General features: G+C 29.6%; 2 protein-coding genes across 3 annotated transcripts; both read left to right on the top strand.

Moving 5' to 3' along the window:
- The first annotated feature begins 5836 nt into the window (after nucleotides 1-5836).
- LOC137826683 (putative glucan 1,3-beta-glucosidase A) lies at nucleotides 5837-9611 on the top strand. Its single transcript, XM_068632756.2, has 8 exons — nucleotides 5837-6256; nucleotides 6375-6494; nucleotides 6577-6762; nucleotides 6997-7158; nucleotides 7974-8143; nucleotides 8226-8381; nucleotides 8481-8833; nucleotides 9291-9611. Exons 1-8 carry the CDS (start codon nucleotides 6068-6070, stop codon nucleotides 9470-9472), a joined length of 1518 nt encoding a protein of 505 aa, XP_068488857.2. The 5' UTR covers nucleotides 5837-6067; the 3' UTR covers nucleotides 9473-9611.
- An 8623-nt stretch (nucleotides 9612-18234) lies between these two features.
- On the top strand, nucleotides 18235-22143 carry LOC137826558 (glucan 1,3-beta-glucosidase). Of its 2 annotated transcripts, none has more exons than XM_068632561.2 (8): nucleotides 18235-18463; nucleotides 18569-18688; nucleotides 18800-18985; nucleotides 19103-19261; nucleotides 19789-19958; nucleotides 20233-20388; nucleotides 20563-20921; nucleotides 21811-22143. In XM_068632561.2, the coding sequence occupies exons 1-8, from the start codon at nucleotides 18275-18277 to the stop codon at nucleotides 21990-21992; spliced, it is 1521 nt and encodes a 506-aa protein (XP_068488662.2). In that variant the 5' UTR covers nucleotides 18235-18274; the 3' UTR covers nucleotides 21993-22143. The 2 variants fall into 2 exon arrangements, with proteins under 2 accessions (XP_068488662.2, XP_090150378.1); XM_090294252.1 differs by having other exon boundaries at nucleotides 18245-18463; nucleotides 18569-18671.
- The last annotated feature ends 687 nt before the right edge of the window (nucleotides 22144-22830 follow it).

The following is a 22830-nucleotide window of genomic DNA, read 5'->3' as shown; positions in this document are numbered from 1 at the left end:
TTGATAATGCTAAACTTTGGCATTTTCGAATGGGACATTTGTCTTATGATAGGTTGAAAATTTTGTCTTCATATTGCTCAAATATTTTCATAGGTTCTGTTCATCCTTGTGATACATGTCATTTTGCTAAATAGAAACGACTACCTTTTCCTTCTTGTTTTACTAAATCAACTCAATTTTTTGATTTGCTTCATGTTGATATATGAGGTCCTTTTAATCATGTTTTTGTTGAAGGGTATAAATATTTTTTAACTGTTGTAGATGATTTTACATGATATACATGGATTTGTTTAATGAAAACTAAAGCTGAAACACGCAAACATTTACAAAATCTCATCAATATGATTGAAAATCAATTTAATTGTCATTTGAAAATATTAAGAAGTGATAATGGCCCTGAGTTCCTTATGACTGATTTCTTTAATAGAAAAGGTATTGTTCATCAAACTAGTTGTGTGGAAACTCCACAACAAAATAGTATTGTTGAACGTAAACATCAACATATTTTGAATGTCGCCCGTGCATTGATTTTTCAGTCTCACTTACCTCTTTGTTTTTTGTCATATGCTGTCAAACATTTTGTTCATTAATTAATAGAACTCCTACTCCTCTTTTACATGATAAATCACCATATCAAATGGATTATAATGACATACCAAATTTATCTCATATAATTTTTTTTGGTTGTTTGGCTTTCGCTACTACTAGTAGTGTTCAAAGAACAAAGTTTAGTTCTAAAGCCAGAAAATGTGTTTTTCTTGGTTACAAAGATGGGGTAAAAGGTTTTACTCTTTTTGATATGAGTCATAAAAATATTTTTGTGACACGCGATGTTATTTTTTATGAAAATCATTTTCCTTTTTATAAGGACACCATAGATACCAATTTGTACATACATGATATGTTTAAGCATTTGCTTCCTTCTATTTCTAATAATGATATTTTTGTGCCTACATTTGTTAGTGATATTGTTCCTTCTATTTTTTATATTGTTGTGCCTACATCTTTTAGTGATATTGTTCCTTTAATTTCTGAAACTATATTACCATCCAGTCTTCCTGCTACTGATTCTTCTACACCATTACCTTTAATAGATATTGATGTCTTGCAACACCAACATTATGATCCACCATTACCTTTAATTGATACTTATGTCTTGCAACACCAACATTTTGATCCATAACCTGTTAGAATGGATGGCTTTAAACTAGAGGGGGGTGAATTGTTTAAAGAGGATTTTCGTAAACTTTTAAAACAAGAATGAATTTATCTCAGGAAACAATTGATTCAGAAATTCAGTTCGCCAAAACAGCAAGCAAAAGCTGCAGTACCAGAAAAACAATCGGTTGTTTCACAAAAACAATCGGTTGTTTATACCAGCAAACAACAAATAAAACTGAATTTAAAGAGTTAGAGATAGAGAGATTGTACACAGTTGTTTAAACTGGTTCACTCCAAACCCAGAGCTACATCCAGTCTTCTCATAAACCCTGAGGAAATCCACTAAGCAACCACACCTTGATCACTTACACAACAACCAAGAGAATGACCTTGAACACCTCAAGAAACACACTCTCCTTGGCCAACACACCTACACCAAGATTGTTGATCTTGATCCCCTCAAGAACACACAGCCAATCTTAGCAAACACAGAAACGAAACTTGTTTCACAGAGAATACAAGGATTACACTTGTTACAGAAGATAATCTGAAATCAATACAAGCATAATCCTATTCCACAACTTTGATCAATCACAAACTCTTTACAATCTCAGCTCTTTGAAAAACTCAAAAACTCTTAGCAAAAACTTGTCAAAGATTAATTGTCAAATCTGTTTTTCTGAATTTATTCAAAGATGTAGTTTGTTATCAAATCTCAACAAACTCTTAAAATGCATTAAAAGATTGGTCAAAGCATTTAATGACTGGAGCATAAGCAGTTAAAACATTTAAAGCTCAGTCAAAGCTAAAACAGTTTTTCTGTTATGGTCCCAAAACAAACAATCGGTTGTTTCCTCGAATCAATCGGTTGTTTTGGTTTTTAACAGTTCAACCATTTTAAAAACAATTTTCAATCTTTTTCTCTAAACACCTAAGTATAAACAATCGGTTGTTTCGACAAACCAATCGGTTGTTTTAACTTAGTTTTGAAAACATTTTACTTTCACAAAGATTGAGATTACTAATGCTTTAGATTTAATCAAAGGGTGGATTACAACATATAAACTACCCCAGAACTAAGCTAAACCAGCACAGCAACACCAAGCACAACAGAGGCTTCAACATCCTTCAAAGGGTTTGGATTCTTCAAAGCTTGAACACCACTTGGTTCAACACAACCTTCATCTGGTCGAGTTTCTACTCGTCTCAAACAACCACCTGGATACTTGAAGGACTATCACACTAGTTTCTTCTCTTCAAAAGATGTTACCAATCATTCTTCAGGTACTAAATATCCTATACAAAAATATCTCTCTTATGATAATTGTTCTCCTACATATTCTTCTTTTTGTCATAATATTTCTTCTATCCAAGAACCTAAATCATTTAAAGAGGTGATACAACATGATTGTTGGAAATAAGCTATGCAACATGAACTTGATGCTCTTGAGTCTAATGAAACATGGTCTTTGGTGGATTTGCCTCCTGGAAAATGTCTTATTGGGTGTAAATGGGTTTTCAAAGCCAAGCATAAACCATACGTCACCATTGATAGGTACAAGGCTCGTTTGGTTGCGAAAGGATATACTCAAACCGAAGGTATTGAGTATTTTGAGACTTTCTCTCCGGTAGTTAAAATTACTACAATTCGATTTATTTTGTCTTTAGCAAGTGCTAAGGGATGGATTCTTCATCAACTAGATGTGAATAATGCTTTTCTTCACGACGATCTTGATGAATAAATTTACATGACTCCTCTTGCAGGCCTTACTCTTTCTCATCCCACACAAGTTTGTAAACTTAGAAAATCTTTATATGGACTAAAGTAGGCGAGTCGACAATGGAACTCAAAACTAACTCAGACTGTAATACAACTTGTGATGGATTTGTGTCTTCTTCTTTGTGGTTTTTGAGTGAATTTGCGGAAGCTCCATGGATTGATGGTGGAACAAGATCCTCCTAAGAGTGATGGTGATCTTGAAGGTGCATGAGAAGTAGGGAATTGAGAGTGGTTAGGCCAACTCTCTTTGGAAGGTGAAAATTTCGGAAGATTAAAAGCCTAATCCTAAGAAGTTTTAGGCAAAGAGTGAGAATGACACAAAATTGGCAGCATTTCACTAATGAATTAATCTTGTCAAAACATGAGGTAAGCTCCTCCTTTTATAGCCAAGGAGGACCGAAAATGAACAGACAAATTGGTAGGAAATTCAAATCCTAATGAAATGAAAGTTGGCGCCTAATGGTAGCTCACATGGCAAGTGTGACAAGGTGTGTCTCATGTGATGCCATTAGGTCTAAATGACCGACCTTAGTTAGATTAGGTGTTTCTAGAAACCCTAATCTAACTTAGGTTGGTTTTTAGAAGCCAAAATTCAACCTAATTACAAATTAAACAATTTTACAAAGGAAAATCCTATGCTACTTTGACAAGAATTTAAAGACTATGCTACACTTGATTTTGGACTTCTTGGAACATGTAAAGGTAAGTTTCTCTGCCATCAGTAGCAGTGTTCCAATCCTCATCAAGCCTCTTAGCCATGACCCTTGTAGTTGGCCCAATATATCTTGATGTTTGCCTCTCCTTTGGGTTGGTGCTTGGCCCTCTTCCATCAACTTGGTTATGTTCAAAGTACAGCTGATCATTCTTTATTTATTTGCACAGACAATCATTCTTTCACTACTATGTTGAAATATGTTGATGACATTATGTTGGTTGGCAATAATCTTCAGGAAATACAACGTGTTAAAACTCATCTTCATAACTCATTTAGTATCAAAGATCTCGGTACTCTTTGCTATTTCTTGGGTTTTGAGATAAGTCGTTCACCTTCTGGTATTGTTCTCAATCAACGAAAATATTGTTTAGATCTTCTTTCTGATAGTGGTTTATTGGCTTGCAAACCCGCCTCTTCTCCCATGGAACCATCTTATCCTCTCTCTAAAAGTAAAGGTTCATTACTTTTGAATCCAGGTGAATATAGAATATTGATTGGGTGTTTGTTATACCTTACTCACATTAGGTCTGATACCAGTTTTGCAGTTCATAAACTCAGTCAGTTTTAAATCCACGAGAACCTCATATGACAACAACTCTTCGTGTATTACGATATTTGAAAGGATGTCATGGTCTTGGTCTATTCTTTTCCATTAATAATCAAATTGTTATTAAAGCTTTTTCTTATTGAAATTGGGGAACTTGCATTGATTCTAGAAGGTCTATCACTGGTTATTATGTGTTTATGGGAAACTCTTTAAATTCATGGAAGTCTAAAAAGTAGTCTACAGTGTCCAGATCTTCTTCAGAGGCAGAATATAAAGCATTAGCTTCCCTTGTTTGTGAACTTCAATGGTTACAATATTTATGCGATGATTTGCATACTAATATTTCTGGATCTTTTGTTGTCTATTGTGACAATAAGTCTGTTATATGCATAGCAAAGAATCCCACGTTTTATGAGAGGACGAAACACATTGAAATTGATTGTCATTTTGTTCAGACTAAACTTCAAGAAGGTCTCATTCATTTAATCTTAGTTTCTTCCTCTAATAAAGTGGTTGATATGTTGATCAAACCTTTGCATCCTCGGTTATTTCGTGACAACTTATCCAAGTTGAACATGAAAGATATACATGTTTCAGCTTGTGGATGGCTACTAAATGATAAAAATATTCTCATATAATATTTTAGATTTTCAGTTGTAACTACCTTATCAGTTATTAATGTTCTATCAGTTGTAACTGGTTTATTTGTATCATTTATTTTATTTTTTATTTTTTTTATGTGCTATATAAATATAACACTCAATAATCTATGTGTAACAATTTTTATCAATAAAATATATCATTTTCTTTTCTCCCTTTTCTCTTCTTTCTTTATATGATATATACAAAAGTAATGGGTATCTATATATACCCATGAATGAAGCAGATGTAAAAATGGTAATGCAGTTATGTAACTGCTTCTCTAACACTGTACACAAAGTTATTTAAAATTGAAGAAAAATATTTTAACTCTTTAAATATATACAATTCATATTTGTAAAAAGTCATAGTGGAGATTATTTTCCAGAAAAAATGTATGTAACTTATTGTTTTAGGTGGGTGGCATGGGAGGTTGTGATAAGAGTGAAAGGGTTTGGATGCATAGTAAAGGAAAATCAGTTTGGGAAAACAAGGAAAGATTGTAAACTTAAAAAACTATTACTATCTAAAATAGTTATATTATTAATCAAAATTTGTAAATTAATTTCTAAATTTAGTTATATATATAATTTTTAAAAATAAACCAATAAAAAAATTAATGAAAATATATATTTTTTTTAAATTTAAATAATATAATTATATAAATATTCCTTTTTAACAAATATATAAACTTTATCAATAAAATTTATGTAATTATATTTTTTTATATTACTTTATATTTAAAAACTAACTTATGAATTAATTTTATTAAATATTTTTAGTCTAATAAGTTAATTTATTAATTAGAATTAGAAGATTATATCAACTAATAATCTATGAGTTAGAGATTAAGCTATCCGTTCCTAATAATCTTATGGGCTGTTAAGTAAGTTATAATTATGTTAGTTTTCTTAAGTACCCTATTAGAAAGTAAAAGTCAACTAAAATGACTAGTGAGTAAATGAAAAGGCAAGTGTGAAAGCAAAAAGCAATTGATTGGTCAGACTTTCTATTTAGACTAGTCAACGCTTCTTCATTCCCTCTATACAGACATTATTTGGAAGAAGGGATGCGGTTGTGGAATTTCAACTAAGACCCAATTTCAATTATTTGTTGGTATAAGAGCTTCTAGATTTTGACTGCACTTCTACATATATATTTATATATCCCTAGCAGAATCATTGCAAGGTACAGAGACAAAGATCACACAGACACATCTAAAAACATGACCAACTGTGTGAACCTCAAAATATGGCTTCTTAACTTGCTCACCTTCTTCTCTGTTTTTTCCTTCTCCATTGGAAGATCAAATGCTGAGTTTCCAGTGAAAGCAGTTAATCTTGGTGGGTGGCTGGTCACCGAAGGTTGGATGAAACCTTCTCTCTTCGATGGCATTCCAAATAAAGACTTCTTGGTCTGTAAATACATAAACAATTCTCACAATTATCATACACACATATTTCCTTAGGCTTATATATGTTCTCAGCTGTCTTATTTCATGCAAAATCAATTCTTTCTCTGAATTTTTGTAGGATGGAACTGCTCTTCAGTTCAAGTCTGTGACAACAGGAAAATATCTTTGTGCTGAGTCTGGAGGAGGAACCATCATAGTTGCAAATCGCACAGCTGCTTCCGGTTGGGAAACATTTTCAGTGAGTGAGCATATTGATGTTGTTCAATCATTAAAAAGTGATTCCTTGTTACATTTTGATCATGATGTTGTATTGTGTTCAGTTGTGGAGGCTAGATGAGAACACTTTCAGATTCAGGGTGTTCAACAAACAGTTTGTGGGTTTAGATGGGATAAAAGTCGTTGCTGTTTCCAATATTTCCACGGATTCTTTGACATTTCATGTTGTAAGGGAAAGTGGTAATTCGAGCCGTGTTCGAATCAGAGCTTCCAATGGATACTTCCTGCAGGTGACTGTTCCTCTTCCACTGCTTCTTTGTTTTCTCTACTTTTCTTTTGGTGGAAGAAGGTGAAATAGTAAGGAAATAAAATGATAACACCACCATGTATATATAAAAACTGTTTGAGTTGACATAAAAATAGTTATTAACCTATACATGTAAAAAGAAATTATTTTGTGTGTAATCTATGGATGTAAAGAGTGAGTGATATTGTAACCATTAATGTTGATGGGGTGGTTGTAGGCAAAGACAGAGGATGTGGTGACTGCTGATGCATCAAAGGTCAACAACAGCTGGGGAGATGATGATCCATCTGTTTTTGTAATGACAATTGCAGGAGGGATGCAAGGGGAATTCCAAGTAACAAATGGCTATGGTCCCACAAAAGCCCCACAAGTTATGAAGGTAACAAAATATAAAGTCAAAGGATTGACAAACAGTGTCTTAGGTTGCAGGTTTGTTGTAGCTTGAGAAATGGGTCAAAACAATGAACTATTACCAAAACTCCACAAGACCTAATGACTGTTTACCTTAAAGTTTGATTTGTATTTACAAGTTTACAAATTAAAAGTTCTCCAACTAGTAAAAGTGTTTGTAAAATATGGCTATGCTTAGATAAAAGTTATAAAAATATTTTTACCAATTTCATAGCACAATTTTAATTTCAGTAACTAGAATGAAGAAGGAAGATAGTGTTGTATCAAGAGAAATACTTTAAACTTTTTAATTAAAATCCAGACATCCTGGAGCTCATAAATTTTTGGAGAAAATATTCTATGATATTTACACATTTTTTATATAATTATTCATTTACAAATTTATATATATATATAATAATAATAATAATAGTTTTGATTTTATAATAATTTCTTTAAAATTCATTTTCAATTAATGTATCATATAATTTTTTTTATGCCGAATGTATTTAGATTAAATTTATATACCTATTTTTTTATTCTATATGTTATTTTCCTAAAAGTGTTTATGTTTTATGCATTATTACAATTATTATCAATTCCAGTTGTTTCTTACATTTATTCACGCATTAAAAGGTTGGTCCAATTGAAAACCTTTCATCTTTCAAGAATGATGTCTGACTTGCAGTTGCAAAAACTCTATACAACTGTCATCCATTATTAATTATTGATGTTGATTTAGTGTTGAAAATGTCAGTTTGGCAAGTTGTTGCTGAATGGTCGAGGGTGTGTATGATTCCACAGGAACATTGGAGCACTTTTATTGTTGAAGATGACTTCAAGTTCATAGCCAGTAGTGGACTTAATGCTGTTAGAATTCCAATTGGCTGGTGGATAGCAAGTGATCCAACTCCGCCCCCACCCTATGTCGGAGGTTCCTTACATGCACTAGACAATGCCTTTTTGTGGTCACAGTAAGTCCTTCAACTAAAAAACTTATATATATATATATATAGCACATTAAAAGAATAATATTGAAACTTGACCTACCTGCAGGAAATATGGACTGAAAATCATCCTTGATCTTCATGCTGCACCCGGTTCCCAAAATGGTTTTGAGCATAGTTCATCAAGAGATGGTTCACTAGAATGGGGAAAAACAGATGAAACAATTCAAGAAACAGTTCGTGTTATAGAGTTCCTCACGGCAAGGTTTATACATAAATTTTGTGTTCTGATAGTAACATGATATTTGCAATTTTGCATGGAAGATTTATATAGTGAGATCCATATATATTGCTTGCATTTCAGGTATGCAAAAAGCCCAAGCCTTCATGCAGTTGAGCTAATAAATGAGCCTTTCTCACCTGGTGTGACGCTAGAGACCTTGAACAAGTACTATAAGGCTGGTTATGAAGCAGTGCGCAAGCACTCTTCCTCAGCTTATGTAGTGTTATCAAATAGGCTAGGACCTGCAGATCCCAGGGAACTCTTCCCTCTTGCAAATGGTTTTGAACGATCTGTGATTGATGTTCACTACTACAACCTCTTCCAAGATGTATTCAATGCCATGACTGTCCAACAGAACATTGATTTCATCTACAATAATCGCTCATCACAGCTCACTCATGCTACAACCTCAAATGGCCCTCTTACTTTTGTTGGTAAGTTCATACAGATTGATTATGTATATTTTACAGTAACACTTTTTTATAACAAGCTATTTTAATGACAGTCTTAATTGAATTAACTCAACAATATTCATAATTTGGTCATCAATGGTCACTGGATTATTTAGTATTTCGGAATATATGAATTTGACTTCTTTCAATAGATGAAGGAAAGTAAAGAAACTTTAACTAATGATGAAAAAACTCCACATAATAAACTTATAATTTGTTGGTTGGCATCACAATGATAAAGTTGTCTTAGTGACTAATTGTTCATGACTTCAAATCTAGGAAGTATTTTTCTATTAATGTTTTTTAAGCATGAAACTAGAAGATGTATGTTCTCATATGCCATAGCTTATCAAATGAACAACTCTTTATTTTATTTTAGAGTTTGTGTTTTTTTAATTATAGATTCGAAGTAGCTAAATATTATTATGTTAAATTGAAGGTGAATGGGTTGCTGAATGGCAAGTCAGTGGAACTACAAAAGAAGATTATCAAAGATTCGCCAAAGCTCAATTAGACGTTTATGGGCGAGCCACATTTGGGTGGGCCTATTGGGCATTAAAAAATGTTAACAACCACTGGAGTTTGGAGTGGATGATCAAGAATGGTTATATCAACCTATAAAACTAAATACTACTGGTCAAAGCATTCATTCCACTTGAAATATGAAATAAATTATATAAAAAATAGGCATGTATCTATACGGATCACAAGTTGGTCTCAGTTTTTAATATCACTTTTTGAAAAATACCGAATCATTTTCTTAGGATTATGTGTTTTAATTAGTTATAATAATAAGGTCTAATTAAGTATTATCTCTCTCATAAAGTTGGGTATTTTGAATTGAGTGCTTAATTAATAAAAAAAGTCAGTCCATTAAATACCGAAAAAAATTATATTTTTCTATGAAGTTTATGATATTTAATTGTTTTTCATTATTGAGTTACATGACTGTTGCTCCATCATTTTACTTGTTGTCTTAATATGTTAAAAAAAATGTGAAGTTAGGTGGTTAATATAAAATGATAATGCAGTTAATGTAAAATAATTGTCCAGTGAATTGTGGTTTTTTTATTTAAGATGTGTTGAATAACAAGGGAGTATCGTTGTCACATTCATCAATGGTGGTAATGACAATGGACTTTTGGTCTTTGTAGGTGATGATATAAAGACCATATAAAGCATGACGACTTCATTATCAAACATATTTTTCAATAAAAGTAATACAACTCCCTTGTTGAAAAGAATATAATTTTATATTAATTACAAAACAACCTCACCTTTTTAATATTTGAAAACAAATAAGCAAGATTGTGTGACAAGACTATTAAAGATCACAATAACATCACCTTCTTAATGAAAAAGTTAAACAAGAGAAACTCAAGTAAAAAGTATGAAAATTTGGAGTACTTAATAGAATAAAAAAATTTAATAGGGACTCCATATAAAATATCCAAATTTGTGAAGGACTTCAAAGTGTGTTTGTTTTGTTGAGACTCTAGAGGATCAGGATGATTTGTCAATATGATCTATTAAGCCTCTATAGGGTCTGATAATCACAAGATGCTATATGAGTTCATGTCTTTATGTTTTGATGATAACAAGAAATGTTTGAATGAGTTACACGTATACTAAAAGATCTAAATAATGTTTCTATAATTGTAGTATTCATTAGACAATGTGATAGACGATCTAGGTGTCTACAACATAAGTTCATGATAGACATTTAAGCATCTATAGCATATATTCGTTAGACAATCTAATAACACTTGTTAAGCTTATAACAAAATTTAGAGTGAATGTGTTACTTGGTTCTAACAAAATTTGTATTGGTATAGTATAAATGAGACTCTTCAAATGTTTATAGTTTTGTTCATGTCAGACAGTCCGATAAATGTGTTGAATGAGTAACATGTGTTTACTTATAACGGTTAAATGATTTTTTTTTTAAATTCATATATCTATTAAAATTGCATTCAATCAAAGACATTTTATGTAAAAAATGAAAATTTTAAATTTGTGTAATGACTATATTTCAACCATATTTTTCGTATATATATATATATATATATATATATATATATATATATATATATATATATATATATATATATATATATATATAATTCAACTTTTCCTAAATAAATTTTTCAAATAAATCTTTTGAATATCTTGTTTAATAGTGAATATCTCCCAATATTTTCAAAAAAATCTTTTGAAAAAATTAAAAATCTTTAGTACTCTTTTTTTCATGAAATATATGGAACGAAAATATTTTTTTTATTATGTTTTTATTAACCCATATTGCAAATACTTTCGAATTAATTTCTTAAATAAATTTGAAAAAAAAAATTGGAAGATGGCAAATTGAAGCTTTCCGTTTTGAGCGTCTAGCACAAAAAAGATGAAGATATTGCAAGATTCAAGATTAATCAATTCAAATATCAAATGACATATTCAAAAAGCTATAAAACAAATTGAAGGTGAAGAAAAACAATTCAAGTGATCTTGTTGAAAATACAAAAGTTGTAGTGAGCATTTAATCTAGTTTTGAGAGTATTTAGTCTTTTGGGTTAAGGGTGAAATCTTTATAATTCTTTATTTTTTGAAATTATACCCATGTGAGCTTCCTTTGTACTATCTTTGAGAGTGTTTTTCTTTACTTTTCTACATAATTTAATGAGGTTTTAAATAATTTTAACATATTAAAATCGAATTTCAACCCATTGAAATTTCCTTAATAGCAACACTAAATTTTGAGTTAAAAAATATTTCAAAACATTATTCTTGGATTTTCATAAATTATTTACCTTGATAAAGAGAAACATACAAACACAAAAACACATATAAAGACATTTTCTTCAAAATATTGATCTCCATTATTCAAGTGGATTGATTTCATCGAATACAAATTTCAATTCCAATTATCTTCAATAACTTTTTCCTCTTAGCTGAAAATATATAATTTAACTTCTTTAACTTAACATTGTAAAATAAATTATATTTATCATTCTTGATATATGGATATTATACTACTTCTCTCGTGTTAAAATATACAATAAATTACATACTTATGTGAAAACAAATAGTTTAATCAATTTAACTTAAATAAAATATTATACTATTTTTTTAACCAGTCGATTATGACTTAAATATTTCTTAACAAGTTACAAAACCATATAAAAATATGGTATTTTGCGTATTTGGTATGAATTTCATCAGGTTGATAGGGTTATGCGTTAGTTTGGATTTCGACAGAGTATTCTAAGTGACCCATTGAACATTGATCAACTTCACATAGAGGATATGAGAGGACGAACTGATCGATATTGGCCACAATATCATGCTGCATGGATAACCATGTGGAATGACCATCATAATTGTCTAATTCAGAGAAATCAATTTAACGGAAATGGTCATTTGCATGACAATTCAACCTACATGCACTAGTGCATAAACAAATGCGGTTTATTTAGTGCGGTTTTGCGCTAAAACGCTTTCGTAAAAAATGAGGTGGCATTTTTGTAATTAAGTTCATTTACAAATGCAGCTATTTGTACAACTGCCCTTGTAAATCAAAACGCTTTGATTTACGAGGGCGGCTATACTCGTAAATCAAAACGCTTGATTTACAACGGCGGTTATTTGTATAGCCGCCATTGTAATTCAAAATGCTTGATTTACGAATGCGGCTTTACAGATAGCCGCCTTCTTAAAATCTTTTTAACCCTAATTCAGAAACGCGCCACTTACGTTTTGATACTCTCATTTCTCTCGCACTTCGTTTCTCTTATGTGCTTCCTCCATTAAATGTGATTCCTCTTTTCTTCCTCTCTTCTTTTCATTGTCTTCGTGCCATCGGTAAGCATTGTCTTCCTCTCTTCTTCTTCAACATTGATTTTTGTATGTTTTGCGTTTCTCTTATGTTTTGTCTTATGTCATTGTTAAGGTCATGCTTGGGAAGGTTTTTGTTCACGCTTTCTGTTGTGTCTTCCTCGTCGTTGTTGCTGCCTTGCTCCGTCATATATTTGCGTTTCATTTGGAGAATTTTTATTTGCATTTTTAGGACTTCCATTGGGATGAAATACGAAGATGTCTAATATGGATGCACCAAAAGATCAAAAGAAATGCTAAAATAATGACCATGTTCTTCGGAAAAGATCAAAGTTGAGAACATTGATTAGAAATGCAATCAACAGCGAAAAAGAAAAGAAACCCTAAACGTCTCTCGTAAATGCGATTTATAAATGCGGCTATGTAAATAGCCGCATTTATAAATCGAATTTACAAATGCGGCTATATATATAGCCGCCTTCTTATCTCTTTCATTTACAAATGTGTGCTCATCAAATGCGGTTATATAGCCGCCCTTATAAATGTAAAATAGCCGCACTCGTTTTGTTTTTCTGCACTAGTGATGCAGTGATACATTAATGGTATTATCCGCTACATCTCGCCTATACAGTCACCGTCCGATAATGATGTAAGCTCAATTACAAAATCATTTATTATTCTTCATTGACTCATCCAAAATTAACATATAATTTCAAAATAGTATGATATGCCACAAGAGACTACACAACCTCACTATCAACATCATGTTGGGTCTTCTTCTCAAGTTGAATCGTTTTAACAACAATCTTTTCATCTATTAGGTGTTCACCCGACTTAGTTGTTCGGATATAAGGATCAACCTCACATGTCATTCCAATCGTCATTCCATCAACCACCTTTTAAGTACTCAATATTTCCATCTCAACAACAATTTCTTGTTGGTCCATCAAATCCATTTGCAACGTCTACCATGACCCCCACATACAATCCAATGTCATTCATGCAGTATTATCGACCAACAAAGCATTCACAGGTGTCTGAAAATTAGAGTGAGGACAATGAAGTTAAAGACATTAACGATGACATTCCACCTCCTCTCTCTCCTACCATTCCATCCGAACAACAACCATAAGGAGGATTATGAAGACAACGAAGAAGACCATCCCGTGGCACAACTTCTCATAGATGACAATTTTCCCTACATTTTTATTTTCTAATTGTAACATCCCATAATTTACATATAACTATTACGATAAAAGTTCTACCAGTTTCTATACAAACTTGGAGTTTTTCAAAACATTCCTAATACATGATTAGTATTTATAGAAATACAAATATTTACATATCAAAATAAAACTCTGAAACCTCTAAGGCTCTCCTGCACCTGTATGGTCATCTGCTCGTGTACATAGTACAGTCATCGCAGTTCAAACACAACAAGAAAAGCAAGGGTAAGCTAATGAAAATATAATTTTATAATATACACACTTAAATCCAAAGAGAAAATCAAATTACATGATCAATTTCTCAAATTATTCATTTTTCTTCAAATCTCAACAATAAAACAATCACATAGATCTCACATGGATCTACACATCCAGAATATTCAACAAACAACGTCTTCCGGAAGACTCGTATTAAGTAAGTCCTACCAGAGACTAACACCTGATCCAAAGATTACCAGCGAATCCAATAAAAAGGATCAGGGTAAGTTCAATACAACCCAAGTCGTGCATCTCATATGTCACGGTGTGCATGAACTCCCCCATCAGCTTCTCACCACCTGATATCTTAGCCTATGTGACTTAGATCATCAGTAAAACTCGGAGATCTTTGTTACCACATAGGCATCAATACTTAATACACAACAAACATCAGACCATACATTATCCCAAATGTATGAATTCAATTCCATACCATTTCATCATACAATATCATTCAAAAAGTGATCCACAATATTCAAAAGTCTATTTGACATAAAAAATAACACTTTAATACTAAATCATCAAAACCTAATATTTCCACAAATTTAAATAATATATAAACATACAACCAAATATATATAAACACACAACATCCTTACAAGAGAAATTGAATATTGGGACCACATTCCTTCCACATCCAGATCTTCTAGCCTAAGGTTCTATTAAAAATTAAATTTAGCTTCCCTTACCTTAATTGTTTGCTTTCCAAGCAACTTCTAGAATTTTATTCCCCACAGTCTGGATAAGCTTCAAGATTTACGGGCCTAAAGCAAGTTATCCAAACAGAACAAAAATTCAGTATAAAGTAGAATAAGTTGAGAGGATTAAACTTCTCAACTGACCCCACCAAGATTGATGACTAAATCCTAAGGAAAAACAGAGAACAAAGGATATTTAGAGTAAAAATGAACTTACTCTGTTTGAAAATATGATCGGGCAGAAATGTTCCTTAATTCGCTAGCTACAACGTGGTATGATCAGATTCTAAAATAGATGAGGTATGGAGTGGAAAATTAAGAGAGAAGATAAAAGAGAGAGATGGAGGGAGAAAGAAGAAAGAAAAAGAATGGTGCGTGACGGTGGGGGGCAAGGGTTCTGCTTCGTTATCCCTTTTTTTTTACGCTGTTACACTAATCATGTATAAATTATACTTATTTATCATTTTATAAATATTGTTTAAACATTATCCCTTTTATTTATATTTGTATTAACCCTAAGGTTTAGGGTTTAGGGTTTAATTTTAATTTTAATTTTTTTAAAACAACAAATTTTTTTAACTTTAAAAATATTTAAAAAATATTAAATATTTTGTATTTATTGTACATCCTATTTTTAATTCAATTTATTTAAAATAATTCATATATATTTTTAATATATCAAAGCTTGATTTAAAGTAAGTTTTTGTTTTCAAAACAAAATTTATTTTTATTTTTTTATATTATTTATCTATAAAATAAAAATCTTTCCAACATTCTTATTTAGTTAATATAATTTTAAACAATTTTAAAATAAATATATATATATATATATTATTTTTAAATTTTTTTTTAAGAAAAAATTAACTTAAGTTGTCATCAAAATTAACAACTTCAATTTAAATAAAATACACTAATATTATAATACAGTGTACAATTTCTTCACATTTTATTTAAATTGAAGTTAGACTTTAATTCTTTTTTAAATGATAAATTAATGAGTTTAATTAATTTTGTATATACTATTGACAACTTTAACTTAAAAAAATATTATTTTTTATAATTTTGTTATTAAATTATCCCATTTATGTGAATTTTTCATCTATTTTAATCTTCATATCCGTGTTAACATCCAGATCCAAACACAAAATATTCCATAAATTGATTCTCCATAACAGTAAATTCATATATACAAATACAACATTAATTTCCATTTTAGAGACTTTTTTGTTCATAGAGGAATTCAAATTTAAATAAAATATAATAAAGGTTAGAAATAAATTTAAAATCAATAACTTTAAATTAATTTCTACATATTTTTATATTTATTACTTAAACACTTATTTTACAATTTTTTATTTTATTTTCAATTATTATTTACAATTCTCTTAAATAATGACCAAATAAGTTTTAACAATTACATCAATCAAATCTTATTTTCATCTTATAATTATTATTATACTTATTAGTATGATTATTAAAAATAATATAATTAATAATATAAACATTATTAATATTATTCATATATTTAATATCCTTTATATTATTAATTTTATTAATATTATTATTATTCAAGTTAAAACATTATTAATTATTATAATAATATTATTAATATTATTAAATATTATTAATACTATTAAATATTATTAATACTATTAAATATTACTAATAGTATTAAATATTATTAAATATTATCAAATATTATTAGTATTATTAAATATTATTGGTATTGTTAAATATTAATATTATTAGTATTATTAAATATTATTAATATTACTAAATATTATTAATATTATATAAATATTATTAATATCATTAATATTATTAATATTAATAATATTGTTAAATATTATTATTATTATTATTATTATTATTATTATAAATAATGTTAATATTATTAATATGATTAATATTACTATTACGATTAATATTATTATTAATAATATTATTCATATTATTAATATAATACTAATAATATTATTTATATTATTATATTAATATTATAATATTAATAATATGTATACCTATTAGTTATTATTGGTAGGAATACAAATTTGGGGATAATAGTTTGTAGGTAATAAAGATTCGTGGGTAATAATAGTTGGTAGGTAATGCTGAATTTACCTACGATTAAGATCTATGGGTAATATTTGTAAGTAATGTTGAATTTACCTACCAATTTAAATCCGTGGATAAAAATTCCTAGAAAATAATGGTTTTTTTTAATGATATTATACTACAAGAAAATCATTAAATAAAAAGCAATTTTAGAGACAAAAAATAATTAGTTGCTATATTATTTTAGAGACTACAAAAATTATTGGTTTCTGAATTAGTTTTTATTATTGGTAAATAGTTTCTAAAGTGATATCTAATTAGTTATCAAGGTTTTTGGTACCAAATTTAGAATCTAAATAGTTGGTAGTTAAAATCTTGGTAGCTAATTAAATATCATTTTAGAAATTATTTATCAATAGTAGAAACTAATTTAAAATCAAATAATTTTTTTATATCTAAAATTATTTCTAATTAACTAATTATTTTTTGTGTTTAAATTTTTTTTTATTTAATAATTTTTTTAGTGTTAACAGTAGAAATACATATATTAATGGTAGAAGTACATGCGTTTATGTACTTATACGCATGTGTGCTATTTTTTTAAGATAATAAACATCAATTCTTATTATAGTTATTAAAAATATTTAAAAAATAGTTACAAAACATAATTAATAAAATAAGTGATATTAATAGAGATAAAATTAATAATGAAATGTTACACTAAAAGGAGTTAAAAAGTCGTAATCTTTTTTTTATATAATTTTATATTTAAAAACTAATTTGTGAATCAATTTTATTGAATAATTTGAATCTAATAAGTTAATTTATTAATTAGAATTAGAAGGTAAGGTTATATCAAGTAGCTAGGTTATATCAAGTAGCTATATGAGTTAGAGATTAAGTTATCCGTTACTAATAAGCTTATGGGCTGTTAAGTAAGTTACAAGTTAGTTTTCTTAAGTCAACTGAAATGACTAATCAATAAAAGAAAAAGACAAGTGTAAGCTAAAGTAATGGATTCGTGAGAGTTTCTATTTTAACTATCAAAAATGTTTTTTTAAATTCATTTTTTACCCTACAATCAAATAAACATTAATATTTTAATTATTTATTGAAATTTATAATTTTTAATATTTTTAAAGTTATTTTAACATTTTATTATATTTTTATTAAAAAGATTTTTTTTTATTTTTTTATTTTTTTATTATAAATATTAATATTTTATTGTGGTGTAAGGTAAGTTATGTCAAAATATCATAACCTCTAACTACACCAAACTTCTTCATTCCCTTTCCCTATATATACACTCTTTGGTGGAAGGTAGAGAGACAAAGATCACACATACACATCTAAACATGACCAACTGTGTGAACCTCAAAATATGGTTTCTTAACTTGCTCACCTTCTTCACTGTTCTTTCCTTGTCCAATGGAAGATCAAATGCTGAGTTTCCAGTGAAAGCAGTTAGTCTTGGTGGGTGGTTGGTGACTGAAGGTTGGATGAAACCTTCTCTTTTCGATGGCATTCCAAATAAAGACTTCTTGGTCTGTAAATACATAAACAATTCTCACAATTATCATACATACATTATATATGTTTTCAGATGTCTTGTTTCATGCAAAATCAATTCTTTCTCTGAATTTTTGTAGGATGGAACTGCTCTTCAGTTCAAGTCAGTGACAACCGGCAAATATCTTTGTGCTGAGTCTGGAGGAGGAACCATCATAGTTGCAAATCGCACAGTTGCTTCAGGTTGGGAAACATTTAGAGTGAGTGAACTATTTATGAATTGCTTTATTCATTCATTCATTAATTGCGTTAAAAGATTATTTGAAGTTGCATTTTGTTGATGTTACCTGTTATATTGTGTGTATATATAGTTGTGGAGGATAAACGAGGACACTTTCAGATTCAGGGTGTTGAACAAACAGTTTGTGGGTTTAGATGGGGTTACAGTCGTGGCTGTTTCCAACAATTCGATTGATTCTGTGACATTTAATATTGTTAAGGAAAGTAACAATTCGAGTCGTGTTCGGCTCAGAGCTTCCAATGGAAACTTCCTGCAGGTGATTCTATGCGTTTTTATATGGTTTAAAAAATAGATATTAACAAGAATAGTGATGAACAATTGTACAATAAGTGATAGACCATGATAACATGAGAATTGTGGTATGGAGTTGCAGGCTAAGACAGAGAGGGGGGTGACTGCTGATGTATCCAGGGTGAGTGCATGGAAAGATGATGACCCAACCATTTTTGTGATAACAATTGCTGCAAGGCTTCAAGGAGACTTCCAAGTTACAAACGGTTATGGCCCCACAAAAGCTCCCCAAGTTATGAAGGTAACATCACCATTGAATTGCCCACTCTTTAGAGGTGCAGGTCAAATCAATACTTAGATGAAGTTCATGCTGGCACTTGTAGTGGACAACATGATAGCATTATCTAATAAAGTCTGCATGAAACTTTACCTAAAAAGTAGAATAAATAGTTTAAATAAATAAAATCATTTGTGGAGGCTGAAAATAGTATACATGGTTGTCATCTAAATTGCTGTTCTATGTCAATTACACCATTTCCCCGTTCACATTGGTGGTCCAAACTTCATACTGAGACTTGCAGAAATCAGCAAGTGGGTTTGATTTTCATGTGATCCATTAGCAATTTTTTGTTTTTTTTTTTCTAATTTTCTTCAAGATCATGACCATGTTTTCAAACCAATAATATCTAAACCAGTAGGGTTGGAGTAGTAGTGGAAAAACTTGAGTAGTTTTACAAGACTTTGCACTGTGACCATATAAACAAAAATAATAATATCCTGCAGGTGGTAATATTAAGAATGATTGATGTGGTGGTTTTGTGATTTTAGGAACATTGGAGTACATTTATTGTTGAAAATGATTTCAAATTCATGAGAAGTAAGGGACTAAATGCTGCCAGAATTCCAGTAGGGTGGTGGATAGCAAGTGATCCTTCTCCACCCTGGCCCTTTGTGGGTGGTTCCTTGCAGGCACTAGACAATGCCTTCTTATGGGCAGTGTAAGATCAACTAAACGTCTTACCTCTTTTATCACAAGACAATTGTCCACCACTTATTTTAATTAATAACAATACAATCATATCACCAATTCCTAATCATGAAAATTTAATTATAATTGTTTTATACATATCAACCGTTATCTAACTCAACTTTTATTAAAATCTCTTCTCTTAATTATATTTTATCTGTAAAACTTCAACTCGGTATTCGTATAAACATATCTTCATTAATGAAGTTATATATCACATAATATTCGGATAAATTTATGTACAGGAAATATGGACTGAAAATCATCCTTGATCTTCACGCTTCACCTGGTTCACAAAATGGCTTTCAGCATAGTGGTTCAAGAGATGGCTCTCAAGAATGGGGAAAAACAGACGAAAACATCAACCAAACAGTTCATGTTATAGAGTTCCTATCTGCAAGGTATGTAAACTGTTTCGAACATCATGTAGAACATGTAAATTTCAGTAACATTTTTTATTATGTTATTTGTAATGATTAATCTTCTCAGTAACATCTTTTGCTTCCGATAATGTACTTGAAACTTGAAAATAGCAAGTAGCATTCAGACTAAAAATTGTTCCTATAACGTTATAGGTATGCGAAAAGCCCTAGCTTTTATGCAGTTGAGCTGTTGAACGAGCCTCTCTCACCTGGTGTGACAGTGGAGATGTTGAACAAGTATTACAAAGCTGGGTACGAAGGTGTTCGCAGACACTCTTCCACAGCTTATGTGATACTGTCAAATAGGTTAGGACCCTCAGATTCCAAGGAACTCTTTCCTCTGGCGAATGGCCTCATGCGATCTGTGATTGATGTTCACTACTACAACATCTTTGATGATGTATTTGAAAAAATGACTGTCCAACAAAACATTGATTTCATCTACACCAACCGCTCCGCAGAGTTGAACAATATCACATCCTCAAATGCAAATGCCCCTCTTACTTTTGTTGGTAAGTCTTCATATCACTCTCCATTCCTCTCTCTCTATATGGAATGCCTTCTAAAATTTAGCTTCTTCAATCAAAGTTTCATAGGTCAATTAAGGTTTAACTCCCTTATTAATTAATTTGACTATTTTAATTGAGTTTTAAATTTTAGTATTAATGTACTTGTTTGATTTTATGGTTAACAAAATAAAAGTAATTTTTGTTATTATATCTAATTTATTGATCAGTTTGTTTTTTCTTTTCTCCTCTAATCTCTTTTCATTCAATGTTCAACTTGTTCTTAAATACAGAAAGAATGAGTTGTTTGTGTGACGAGTTAGGAGAAATTGAAGAAAAAAAAAGAACAAATTGATCAATAAGTTATTGATGAAAAAAAAATATTAATAGTCACCCATTTTCATTAAAAAAAACAAACAATAAAATACTTAAACAAAAATAAAAGAATTAAATACTAAATAATATCAATTTTTTTAATAAAACTAAATTAAACATAGTGAAATTTAAGGTAAAACTTAATTAAGTTTTATGTAATTACTATTCAACACAGGTGGCATTATAAAAGTCATTACGTATATAAGTTATATTCAATTATATAATTTTTTATTAAATTATAAACTTCTCTATTTTCTATTGCTGATTCGTGATTTAAAAACTTTCTACTGTTTTGCTATTTTAGTTTTCAGGTTTTTAAATATGTACAATTTTGATCTGATTATCAAGTTTTGTATATCTTTATTTTTTTTTATATTTTAAGTACATTAAATGAATATGCTAAGTGTAAATTAATTTTAAAAAAAATTATCATTTAATGTAAATTGAGCTTCATTTTATTCTAGACTTTAGATTATTGAATATAATTTAATTTTAAACTAAATACTAATTCCAACTCAAGGTGAATGGGTTGCTGATTGGAGAGTGAAGAATGCTACAAAGGAGGACTTCCGAAGATTTTCTAAGGCCCAATTAGATGTTTATGGGCGAGCCACATTCGGGTGGGCTTATTGGGCTCTCAAGAATGCCAACAAGTTTTGGAGTCTAGAGTGGATGATCAACAATGGTTACGTTGAAATTTAGGAAGTTTTCTCTATGATTACAGAAATAAAGACCATTTACTTTACTTTGTTTCTTGTTTTTATTATTAAAATTATAAAACTATCATCTTGTTTTTAATTTGTTTCCTGTTTTCAAATTTTATGCATGAATTGAGAACATGAAAAGTTGTTTTTCCTGTGTTTTTATTTTATATAAATATCTAAAAACAGAAGAACATTGAAAATAAAGTGACAATTTTATAAATAAAAAGTTAAAATAAAAATAAAACAGAAAATAAAATGTAAGTAAAGGCCCTCTAAAGCTTACTCTTGGGAGCTATGATTCACTCCCGTGCCGCACTATATCCTTTCTCGCGAGAACAATTATGATGACTATCAACGGAAAACAATATTGAAATCTTATAGTCACTTTGAGAATTAATCATACTCTTACCACCTTTGATTTTAAATATTAATTTATTAGTAAATCAATTGTGATAGAAATTGAGATTCTTATGTGTATCTTCTTAACTTTAGATAGAAAACTTTACCATTTTAACAAATTTCAATATATTGAATTTGAATTATTTTATTTTAAATTGCTTAAATTTTTAAATGCTTTGTTGAAATAGAATAATTTAAATTTGTTAAAGGTTAATTTTTCTTATTGGACTACATTCTTTTACTTCCGTGGTGTATTTGATAAATTCAATGTCTCTCATACTAGAATTGATTTTTGAAGATTTAGATGCCTTTTTAGCATATGTTGTCTTGATTATGGTCTTTTATTTGATCTTAAAATTGCAGTTAAAAAATTTACAAATTGAATTAAAGTTTGTGTTGGTGATAGGATATTTTTATTTGATTAAAAAAATTGTTTA

This window comes from Phaseolus vulgaris, chromosome 8 (genome assembly GCF_051622355.1).
Source record: "Phaseolus vulgaris cultivar YP4 chromosome 8, ASM5162235v1, whole genome shotgun sequence".
Classification (NCBI taxonomy): domain Eukaryota; kingdom Viridiplantae; phylum Streptophyta; class Magnoliopsida; order Fabales; family Fabaceae; genus Phaseolus; species Phaseolus vulgaris.
The sequence above is the reverse complement of the archived record's forward strand: the minus strand, read 5'-3'. Positions and strand labels throughout refer to the sequence as shown.

Bases quoted from the DNA above. Each gene is read 5' to 3' on its own strand.
- LOC137826683 (XM_068632756.2), top strand. From the start codon at position 6,068: ATGACCAACTGTGTGAACCTCAAAATATGGCTTCTTAACTTGCTCACC. The intron at 6,257-6,374 runs GTCTGTAAATAC...GAATTTTTGTAG, and splicing joins TTCCAAATAAAGACTTCTTG to GATGGAACTGCTCTTCAGTT. The intron at 8,144-8,225 runs GTAAGTCCTTCA...ACCTACCTGCAG, and splicing joins AATGCCTTTTTGTGGTCACA to GAAATATGGACTGAAAATCA.
- LOC137826558 (XM_068632561.2), top strand. From the start codon at position 18,275: ATGACCAACTGTGTGAACCTCAAAATATGGTTTCTTAACTTGCTCACC. The intron at 18,464-18,568 runs GTCTGTAAATAC...GAATTTTTGTAG, and splicing joins TTCCAAATAAAGACTTCTTG to GATGGAACTGCTCTTCAGTT. The intron at 19,262-19,788 runs GTAACATCACCA...TTGTGATTTTAG, and splicing joins AAGCTCCCCAAGTTATGAAG to GAACATTGGAGTACATTTAT.